Raw genomic sequence first — 12,027 nt, forward strand, 5'->3', positions numbered from 1 at the left:
TTTAACAGACCCATGGCCATCCAAAGTGCTTCACATCTTGCCTCACATTCACTCATTCACACACCAACGGCGGTGTCAGCCATGTAAGGCGCCATCCAGCTCGTCGGGAGCAGCTGGGGTTAGGTGTCTGGCTCATGGACACTTCGACACTTGGTCAGGTGGAACCGGCGATTGAACCACCAACCTTTCGGTTTGTAGACAACCTACATGAACCACTGAGCCACTGCCGCCCCTATGTATGGTTCTCATTCCCTTGTGAGGGCAAAATAGGTTTATCACAATTATTTTCAGTGTGGCAACAAATCAGTTTTAAATTTCAATTTAATTTTTAAATAAAAACATCCTTTCACAGATTGAAACTCAAATAGCAAATTCTCCTTTTATGCTTCAGAAGTTGAGTAAAGTTTTCATGCATTTCATATTTTAGTTTTTGACAATCTACAAAAACGTTTTTTCTGTTGAGTTTTGGCAAATCGCATGGAATCCAATGGAGGTCAATTTAACCCCTAACACAATCGCTGTTACTAAAGTTTGTATAGTCTTTACAAAATACATCTACATATTGAAACTTTGCATGCACATTCAAAAAAAATCTTCTGTCAATCTGTTTAAATAGCCAATGTGGGTCAAATTGACCCACAACACAATAATAATTCCTAAAAAAAACTAGCAGTATGCTACTAGGCTTACATGTTTTGTTTGTTTTTGTCAGTTATTTGAATGGCAGGTTTGGGCAGGAAGAGGTAGTCCAGACCTGGCGTGTGAAATATGCGGAGGTGTGTAACGCCATGGACATGGTGGGATTTGAAGAGCAGGTAAGAACAAAATTCACTGTAGATGGGTAGTTATATAACTTTACTTAAGAGGTTTAAATAAGAAGTTACACATTTTACACTACAGTACCACTGAAGAAAAATGTTTTTAAAATTGTGTGAAACTTAACATCATTCTAGATGTATTTACAATTCTCATTTCACATTCACATCATCTCGTTTGTAGGAAAAGGTGGACATGATGACTATTCTAGCTGGCATTCTGTCCTTGGGGAACATCACCTTTGAAACAACAGAGAACGACGTTCTGAAGGTGCTAGAGTCGTCACGCGGCTGGTTAAAGGCCACTGCAGTAAGTTTCCTGTTTGTACATCTTTCAGATGTGTCATCATGACACACGGCTGTAGATGTGACAGCTCTCAACCACTGTTAAATGTGTTATTAACAACAATGCTGTTTTAAGTCAACAAGTGTAAAGAAAACCGAAAGAAATGTTTGAAACCTCAGCAGACCATGCAGTACAAATGCTTGTATTGACGCATGAAATAGGCAAAAGAAACATTCACTAGTTCACACTTACATCAAATTAAATAGAGGAAAGATTATGTGTATTTGGCGTGCTGTCCGGGAGAGGGTGACACCCCATTATAGTTTGTTGCATGTGAGCGCGGTGCGCGCTGTGTATGTCATATAAGGACGCACACTCAAAAGTAATCCGGTCAGGTCGTGTACATGGTGAAGCATGTTGGTGTATTTACGTGGCAAATTTGCTAAGAGTGGATAGCACGTTTCATTGTCTCTCCATCCGTGTCAGCGCGGGTTGTTCTTAGAGATAGCGGGTTAACTCCGTGTCAGCGCGCGCTCTGATCGGTAAAGGGGCAGAGATTTCAGACCTCTGTTTAGATGATGATCTCCAAGATTTCTCTTCTTGGTAGGGAGTGGTGCACAGACCTATCCCGAATTATCTCCAGCAGTAGCAGCCTCGAGTCCCAAGCACCACTAACTCCGCCTCCGTTTCCCTCGTCAGCTGATACAATTTCCTCCCGGAGTGCATCTTTAAAAAAAAAAAATTTTTATGTTTGTAAAAAATATTTTAATAACACGGTTTTGGCGGTTCTAATGACGGTGTTGAACTATAACCGTCGGTCTCACGGTTGTATACTAACCGTCACATCCCTAGCTCTACTTTTGTTTAACACGTACAGGTGTTTAATGACCTGCTCGTGCTCCTCCCGAAATTTTGTTAATAAAAACTTCACTAGTTGATCAACCAGGGCTATGGCAAAGGTTTATATGATCTACTTAGGGCTGCATTTCCCAAAAGCAAATTAGCGAACTTTAAAGTTGCGATTCCTAGGTCTGCATCAAATACATGCATCAAGCCTGCATTTATTTTAGAATTAATTGTATTATTGTTAAATATTAGTACAACTTAAAATAATAGTTTTCTATTTTAATATACTTTTAAAATGTATTTTTTCCCCTGTGATCAAAGCTGCATTTTCAGCATCATTACTCCAGTCTTCGGTGTCACATGATCCTTCAGAAATCATACTGATATGAGGATTTATCAATGTTGGAAACCGGTGTGCTGCTAAATATTTTTTTAATAACCTGTGAAATTTTTTAAGAGTTCTAAAAAGAGATAAAAGAACATCATTTATTTAAAATATAAAACCCTTGTGAAAATATACACTACCATTCAAAAGTCCTTTTTTAAAGAAATTTTATCCAGCAAGGCTATGCTAAATTGATAAATTATAGTAAATATTTATGAAAAGGTTAATATTTGTGTCTGATCACATTGTAAAGTAACAGTAGGCTCTTCTCAACAACATGCGTGATTTAAGAAATAATTTAAGGATGACGCACATGCTGAACTTTAAAATGTAGTGCTATCGATGTGTTCTCATCACTAATCCCAAACCATGAGCAACCATTATAGTGACGCTTGAATTAAAAAAAACAACATGTACACCAGGGTTTCTCAGGAGATGAATGTTAGCCCACTGAGCGTCACCTCGACCACCGCACTGTTTAATCAGGTGAATTACGGCCTGTGCACACAAAGAAACTCTTTTAAGGGCAATCTGAAGGAGGTGTGGGTCCGCCTACATCTGGCTTTTTACGATAAGACACACTGCGCAGAAAGGCCAAAAGTGGCTATGTTTAGACTCTGTTAGGTCACCCTACGTGTTTGTGGCTGTTAATAGAAGAACTCTGCATTTTCCTGACGTAGGATGGTTTCTATTTATCAAATCTACTGTGCCGTACTTTAACTTGTGGACCAGATTGGATAAATTAGATTTGATGTGCCTTTTGTTGTACCAATGTATATGCGTCCACAATGGCCCCCAGCATCTAAATGCGCAAATTAACGTGACCTTTTCCTGTATGACATTTATGTCTTGGTCACATTTGACTAGTCATTGTTCTTTCAAAATGGCTGGGTCTGTGTGTCTGTGTGTCTGTGTGTCTGTGTGTCTGTGTGTCTGTGTCTGTGTGTGTGTGTGTGTGTGTGTGTGTGTGTGTGTGTGTGTGTGTGTGTGTGTGTGTGTGTGTGTGTGTGTGTGTGTGTGTGTGTGTTTTGTAGCACAATTCATTCTTTACGTTTGGTCTGTTTCGCAGTGCACAATGTGATTTAGCTGACGGCAAATGTTCAGCATTCTTTGTTGATCCTAAAATAACATTCCTTTAAAAGAATCACGTCACTAACCTCAGGTGTGTATGCACGTTTTGGGAGAAACCAGTGCTGCACAATTTTGGTGAAAATAAAATCTAATTGCATTTTTTTTGTTCCCTGACAAAAATTGCGGTTTTAAATGCACATTAAAGCGACCCAAACTCAGAGCAGATGCAGAGATGGAGTTTGTGTGGAGCAGCATTTACTGGTATATAATAAAAAAAATATATGATAACGGCAAGATGTGCATAAACTCCATTAAGTCTGATAAATAATTTTATTCGATAAGAAGATAATGTGCATTTCATAATGTGATGAAAACGCATTTAACCAAATAAATCCCTTGATGCGCACCAAAAAAAACTTGAGTGACTTTTCCCAAACAGAGGATGGGACTAACCAAATATTATTTATTGTAGATATTTTTAAATGCACGAGCCAAAATCTGCCATCAAAATTTGTTTAAATTCCCTCCCAGAAGTGTCACATGATTGCATTCACAACCACCAACATTCGGACGCACGCAAGATAACATGATACCCCTTATGGCATTTTGCCTAAGGCGCAAGTCATTTATGATGTAGGAAAAAAGATCCGCAGTTACCCAACTGCAACAACTTACAGACATTTGCGCCAATTTCCCAGGAAGTGACGATTTTGTTCTCTTGAACACATGGTATGTAAAACGCAAATGTTTCTATTTACAACCTAATTAGTAACAATTTACAAGTTAAATTTACAACTTTGTATGTAAACATACCTCCTGCAGTGCATGTTATCACCCTACAGTGCAGCCATGGCCCTGTGGCCGGTTCACCCCACAAGAGCTGCAATTTTAGAGATGCTCTGACCCAGTCACAATTTTACACAATAGCCATCACAATTTGTCCCTTGTCAAACTCACTCAAATCCTTACGCTTGCCCCTTTCTTCTAACACATCAACTTTGAGAACAAAATGTTCTCTTGCTGCCTAATATATCCCACCCACTAACAGGTGCCGTGATGAAGAGATAATCAGTGTTATTCACTGTCATAATGTTATGCCGATCGGTGTATTTATAGAATTAAATCATGGCCTTTGTGATTTGGTAAAGGCACTAAGCCATATTGCGATTTTGGATTTATTTTGATTTAGTCAAGCAGCCCAAGGAGAAACGTTTAAACGTGGAAAACCACAATAAAAGAAGCATTTTGTGTGTTTGTTTCTGTAACCAGGGTCAGTTTGGTGTTCAGGAAGAGGATTTACTGAAGAGTCTGACCTGCACCACGTCAATGACGCGAGGAGAGTCCATCCAGCGACTCCACAACCAGCAGCAGGCGGAGGGTATGACATCATCAGTGTGACATCACTAGTGTCTGACACTTTGCACATTGATCACCATCTGTTTTAAACGATCATTTCAGATGCCAGAGATTCCATCGCTAAAGTGGCCTACGGTCGCGTGTTCGGATGGATCGTCAGTAAAATCAACGAGCTGCTTGCTCCTAAAGTAGATTTTGATGTGGAGCTTAATGAAATAGGTAATTATACCAGTTCATGCTGTGATAAAATAAGCTTGTTTTTCATCTAATATTTGTTTCATTTTGTAAATCTAGAAATCCTTATAAAGATATTTTTAATTTTATAAAGCTATTTTATAAAGTGAAATTATATATATATATATATATATATATATATATATATATATATATATATATATATATATATATATATATATATTATTATGGGAAAATATAAAAATAAAATTCAAATAGCATTTAATTATTACTAAAATACTGACTTAACTGATTTTTAGTGGCTGATGCTCTTATTCTAAATAATATTGATTACTAAAAATAATTAATGACAATGATTTTTTTTACACAATTTATTCAAATGTTTGAAAACACTATAACCCAAGTTTGGTGTAGATATTAACGTTTTCCTGCATTCTCTGGCTGGTTGTTAAATGCCATGTTTGTCAGATGAAGCATTGCATTTTTATTTTTTCATCCATTTCTCTGTAACTGTTTTGAAAATTGCTTTTATTTTTTGATGGAAATCCAAAGTACAATTTCTTATCTAAGATTTGTGACACTGAGGGTTGCTCTTTCTATATTTATAGGAATCCTTGACATCTTTGGTTTTGAGAACTTCGCTGTGAACCGGTTTGAGCAGCTCTGCATAAATCTGGCTAACGAACAGCTCCAGTATTTCTTCAACCATGTAAGTTCTTCACAGTGCTTTATCATGAGTTTGCTATTTATATAGGAAAACATTTCATGAAAGAAAAATATGACAAGTGCACATGCTGACGCGTTTACAACTCAAGTTTGATCTTGGACTGTCTTACAAATGTTAACAAAATTTAAATAATAAGAAAACATGGTAGTGAATCTTTTCACTTGTGTATTACACAAAATGTCTACCTGTAGTGTGGAAAACTCAAGGCAGCAGATGTTACGAACCATTTAAATGGCACATTCGATCATGGTCACTGCCGATTCTTTCAACAGGACTTGATTTGCCACTCCATGAATCTGATGATCACATTTTCCATGTCATTTCCCTCTAGCACATTTTTCTGATGGAACAGAAAGAATATAAAGAGGAAGGCATCACATGGGATACCATAACCTACAAGGACAACAAACCAATACTGGTATGGCTATGTTCACAACCTTCTCTGTGATTGTCCTGCTCTCTCTCCAACTTTTTTCCCCCCATTTTTCCTTCTCTCTGACTCCAAAAATACACCCGAGCTCTGTGTTTGGCAGACGACCGTGCGGTAAATCCCAAACACAGGAAGTGCTGACAGAGCAGGACACGTAGCTTTGAGGATCTCTCTCAAATTTCTGCATGCATTCTAACCCAAATCCACAGCATGCCGAGTGGAAAACTGAAGGAAACTGTGGTCTTAGCATGAGGCTTGTTTTCACCTCGTTCTCACGTGAGATTCCTGGGCCTATCTGCTCTGTAAATATGAACTTTGCCCTGTAATTATGGGAATTCAGTAGTCGCCTGTTTTGAAAGCTGCAGACATGTATAAAGCATTCAGCCTTCAACTCTAAAACCACTGCATGTCCTGTAGTGTAACATTAATCTACAGCGCCGTAGGCTAGAAAAGGCTGTTTAGCTTGTCAGCATGGAAAACTCATTCACTCATGCCAGGTTTATTCCTGTTTCAGGACCTGTTCCTCACGAAACCCATTGGGATTCTCTCTCTGCTGGATGAGCAAAGTGCCTTTCCTCAGGTATGTGTTGCCTGCTAAAACCTGAGACAAAATGAGAAAATATGTTGCCAAATCCTCCATTAAGCCACATTAAAAATATTTGTATCCAATGCTTTTATCCAAAGTGTCTGCTTTGGACATACTTGTATACTAAAAGTGTGGTAATTTAAATCTGTAAAAAAAAGTATAGCAATCTCTTAAAATTTTACATAAAAGTACTTATTTTTTATTTAGAAATCATATTTATAATTTATTCAATTGCTTTAGCAAAATGTAAAATTATTAGTGCATATGCAACTCTAATTGTGCATATGCAACTCTAAAAGCGCATTTTTTTTTTTTTTTTAAACAAACCAAAAAACTACAATGATTTTCTTTGGTAATCAACAGCTCACGGATGCTGTACATAGAGCTCAAATTGTATTTCTGTATCTCATTCAACAGAAATATTTTATATGAAAAAAGGCCTCCACATGCCTTCTGTCGTCTGATTGATAGTTTGATACTTTTTAGTAAAAGTAAAACCTTTTCAATAGGGCTGTAACGATATGCGATATGAAATCGAAATCGCAATATGCAGGTCCACGAACCTGTATCGCGATGTGTGAAGGCAGAATCGCGACACACCCCTTCCAACTCCCAGAATTATCCTTCCTGTCCGGTACCAACTTTTAAGTCAGCAGTATGGCAACATTTCGCCGGTGGAGAACAAGGATGGCAATCGTGTAGTTGACAAGACCCACACAATTTGCCGTAAGTGTTTCGAGAAGCTTCCCCAACCGGCCAGCAACACAACCAACATGCAGATGCCGGAGACACACTGCAAGCGTGGTGTGAGCGTTTCGTTTCTGGTGCGTGTCAGCCGCGGGGCGGCTGCGTGGCGTTTTCTCTTTCTTTGCACACCAGAAGCGTGTCTGACACAGCGCTTCTGCTGGTATTGATGTACAAGATGTAAATATATATTGCCTATTGATACCGCAAAGAAAACGTCGGGACTAGCCATATTGACCACACAGATATATGGTATTGACGGCAAAATAGGCTATAGAATATTTTGTTCTGCATTGACAGGTTTAATATTTCAAAATCGATAATTATGTTGTTTCTTATTATTAAAATTAGGCCTATATCTGCATTTATGTTAACCTACAGACTTTCGAACATGAAAATGTCATTTATTAATATGCATTCGTGTCAAAATGACATATAAACATCTTTTCCTATTCTATTTTGCCTGGAAACGCTTCCAACACGCTCGCGTGTCGAGTTAAAAATAGGCATATCTTCTATTTGAAGCATGCATGCGTTTTCCGTGCTTGTCACGCAGGCATTATGCAAACTCTAACCGGTTAACATGAGAGCCGAAATAAAAACGGACACGCCACGCAGCCGAGACGCTCACGGCACGCTTGCAGTGTGTCCCCACAACCCAACAGCAGCAGCCTACACTGCCTAGTTTATACCAAGCAAAGTTTCCAGCCAATTCAGATCGAGCACAAAAAAATTACAGATGCAATTGGAATCATGTCACTGGATATGCGCCCTTTTTCGGTTGTTGAAAACGGGGGATTCAAGTAGCCTATTTACTTAGTGTGCTCGAGCCCCGTTATGCATTACCGAGCCGGGCGCATTTCTCTCAAAATGTGCTACCAAAACTTCTGGAGAAAACAAAGGCTAAGGTGTTGGAAGGGTTGAGTACTGCTGAATCCATCACAATCACCACCGATAGCAACCCCGCCCAAACACGCGCTAGAGAGCCACAGAGAGTAAGCCTCAGTTACCTCAGTGCGAAAAACCATTAACCATTTTTTCTTTGTAAATGTAAGATTGATTGAAGAATTTTTTTCAAAATGCTCGAATAATCTCCACTATGGACTTTAGTTCTGTTTGTTTTTCAACAGTATTTTATTACAAAGAAAACAGAAGTGTTATAGCTTTGGTTATATAGTTTAATTTACTTAGGTATTTTGTTAATAATTTGCATAGTTAATATTGTTATTTGGTGTTCAGTTTATACAGGTTTTTCAAATGTTATTTAATAAATTATTTTTTCCCCCTCAAAATATCTTTTGAACTGTTTTGTTTTCCCCCATATCGAGGTTTGTATCGTACCATGGGTCAAAAATCGTGATACGAACCGAATCGTGGGTTTGGTGTATCGTTACAGCCCTACTTTTCAATATGTGACCCTGGACCACAAAACTAGTCATAAATCGCACGGATATGTTTGTGGCAATGGCCAACAATACATTGTATAGGTCAAAATTAGCTAATTTTCTCTTATGCCAAAAATCATGATGATATTAAGATCATGTTTCATGAAGATATTTAGTAAATTTCCTACTGTAAATGTATTTAAAAAATATTATTAATATTAATTCAAGTCTTTTCCTACTATCCTAGTTGATGAACAAACCATACTTCAATGGAAAGCTTATTTATTCAGCCTTCAAATGATGCAGACTCTTATAACTGCTTTTTGTGGTACAGGGTCACGTATATATAACAACATCCACCTTCAGTTTGTGGTTCATGTGTGTTTTTGCTATGAGATCTTTTAACTTAACTACTTTTATATTAGTAATATTTCAAGACTAACATTTACTGGACTGAAGCACCTTGGGTTTATTTGATTATCCATGCATAATTGTTTTGAAAAATAATGTTGAAATGTGAGGATTAAATATGATCCATCAGGTTTTTGAGGAAGGTTTATCTTTCATCTCTCAATCATCATTGTATTGCATTGCATTATAAAACTACAGAGCTTTGTTCATAAAATTAATAATTTAAATATCATCTGACTACGGGCGTTTTCACACCTATAGATTGTTTGTTTTGTTCCAAAACAGGACTTAATGTGTTACTGGCACAGTGTTACAATGACCACTTGTTGCAATTTTGCATATTCTTCTTGGGTCGGTTTTCTTTCACAAGGCAACATTTCAAAGCATACCAAAATGTGTTCACGCAAGTCACATGCGAGTACAACACATGCGTGTCATCTTATTGATTAAATTATACCCACTGTTAAATTATATACTACATATTATTACACGGCTCTGTGAAATACTTGATTCTGATTGGTCAATCGCGCATTCCAGCGGTATGTTATTTCCAGGTAACACCCGCTCATACGGGTACTACGAGTTATCTTGACCGGTTCTACTTCTATGCTTAACGCTGGCGCCATCTTGTGGCTTAAACAGACGTGGGTTTCAATGGAAGACTTCAAGGCAGGTTTCCTTTATAACGTTTTTAATATAGATATTTTTCTTACACAAACGCATCGATTCGAATCAGAAGGCTCTATTAACCCATCGGAGCCGTGTGGAGCACGTTATTTGACGGACAGCTGCATTTTTTATGGACTTCAACTAGGCTACTTGGATTAATGTTAGCCTGGACTTTTTAAATATAACTCCGATTGTATTTTTCTGAAAGAAGAATGTCATATACACCTATAATGACTTGAGGGTGGGTAAATCATAGGCTTGGTTTCATTTTTGGGCGAACTAACCCTTTCAGCATTCATTTTCAACATTTAGCAAGGGCATATGGCAAATCTTCAGCAATAGATAAAGGCTTAAAGCAGGTTAGAACTGTTTTTCTTCGCGGAAGCTTTGCGGAAGAGCTAATAAAATATTTAATCTCAAAACAATAATTTGTGTCTAATAATTATTTATTTGAGACTAGTAGCCGTGTAATAAGCGGGATAATGTACACCCAGCAGGTTTTTATCGCAGAATAAACCCCTTCAGAGTGATGCAAGACCCCTCCGCTTCGCGTCTGGGTCCTGATCACTCTGTCGGGGTTTATTCTGCGATAACAACCGGCTGAGTGTACATTATCCCTTACTTAATACTCTAGCAAATTTAAAAACGCTCTCTCTGGGTCTCCCAACGCTGTGTAGAGGTTAACTGTGACAAACACAAACACTATATGAATGTTATGATGCAGCTAGAGCAGAAATCAAGGCTTCTTCGGGACCATAGTCTCCTATGGAGAAGCGCAAGTACACAACATTTTAAGATGAAGAGGTGCTCTTTTAGGTTTTTTATTGTGATAACTAATGTGTTCACTTACAGAATCAGACACGACTGCTATTCATTTAGCACATTACCCATTATGAATTATAATACCAGTCTCAGAGTGATTGTTTTGGTGCAGATCAGAGCCTGATTGCCGAAACAAACCCTCAGGTGTGAAAGCACCCGTAGACATATTATTGGGAGATATATAGTGACTGATATTTATATGTTTTATGTAAGTACTCTTATAAAGATCTAATTGATTTACATTACAAGCTATCTTTAATTTAATCTTGCTTTCATCAAACATGAGCATCTTCACTAAATTGCATATTTTTGTTCAGTTTTGCCCTCTGAATATAATGTAGTTGTTTTTTTTCCTCCATATTCTCACTATATATCTATATGAGTCACAAAAGCCTGACGTAGCAAATATGATGCAAAACATAAAATGTATATGCATACTTTTACCTAATTTTGTCAAATAGTACAATTAACTGTTCCATTTAAACATAGATTTTTCTCACTAATATTTCAAATACTAGCCTTTATATGATTAATAGCAAATGCAGTAAAAATAAGCAACAAAGAGATGTCAGATCCATTAAGCTCCACTCATTTTCATTCCATTCATTTAATATATTTGTACGGTGGAGACTTTACTCAGATAACCTTTACTTTGTTCCATAAACGTTACGGTCATGTGACTGCATTTGTTGTGATAGACTAATGAATCTCAAGCGCAGCAGTTATAAACACGTTTATGGGATGTTTATATTTTTGCACCCACAGGCCACTGACCGAGATTTTGTTGATAAGTTAAACAGCAAATTTAAAGCGGCTCCCAACTTTGAGGTTGTGCGAAACCACACCCCTCTGTTCACTATTGTGCACTACGCTGGGAAGGTGAGTCTACAAACCACCATCATCGTCATTACCTAACAATTCACCTGATCAGTGACTTAATTTAGATGCCAACAAAGAATGTAAGAATGTGCTGGTTAATAATTAAATGACTATTTTTCCCAGCTGAGATGCATTAATGAGGGTGTTTGTCTTCGTAATGTGTGCATTATTCTTGCTTGAAGTGTCTTTGTGGTCTGTTTAGGTGCAATACAACGGAAGTGGTTTCCTTGAGAAAAATCGAGACACAATACCAGCCAACATTCGTGAGCTCTTCATCAATAGCGTCACTCCACTCCTCAGTGTTTTGTTCGCAGGTCGGTATATATACATATACAACATACTGTACTTACATGCATGCATGCATTAATACATCCATCCACCCACCCATCCATCAATACAAACATACATGCATACATACAT

General features: G+C 37.7%; 1 protein-coding gene across 1 annotated transcript in view; it reads left to right on the plus strand.

The window, feature by feature from the left end:
* The window catches only part of LOC137062722 (myosin-IIIb), a 60,387-nt gene that overhangs the window by 24,341 nt on the left and 24,019 nt on the right, over positions 1-12,027 (plus strand). The window contains exons 7-15 of the mRNA XM_067433616.1: positions 713-815; positions 1,000-1,125; positions 4,673-4,781; positions 4,862-4,978; positions 5,563-5,663; positions 6,013-6,099; positions 6,626-6,691; positions 11,494-11,607; positions 11,810-11,921. Coding sequence (XP_067289717.1) covers positions 713-815; positions 1,000-1,125; positions 4,673-4,781; positions 4,862-4,978; positions 5,563-5,663; positions 6,013-6,099; positions 6,626-6,691; positions 11,494-11,607; positions 11,810-11,921 — 935 coding nt within the window. The remainder of the gene's footprint in view (positions 1-712; positions 816-999; positions 1,126-4,672; positions 4,782-4,861; positions 4,979-5,562; positions 5,664-6,012; positions 6,100-6,625; positions 6,692-11,493; positions 11,608-11,809; positions 11,922-12,027) is intronic.

The sequence above is a fragment of the Pseudorasbora parva genome, chromosome 23 (assembly GCF_024679245.1).
Source record: "Pseudorasbora parva isolate DD20220531a chromosome 23, ASM2467924v1, whole genome shotgun sequence".
NCBI classification, from domain to species: Eukaryota; Metazoa; Chordata; class Actinopteri; order Cypriniformes; family Gobionidae; genus Pseudorasbora; species Pseudorasbora parva.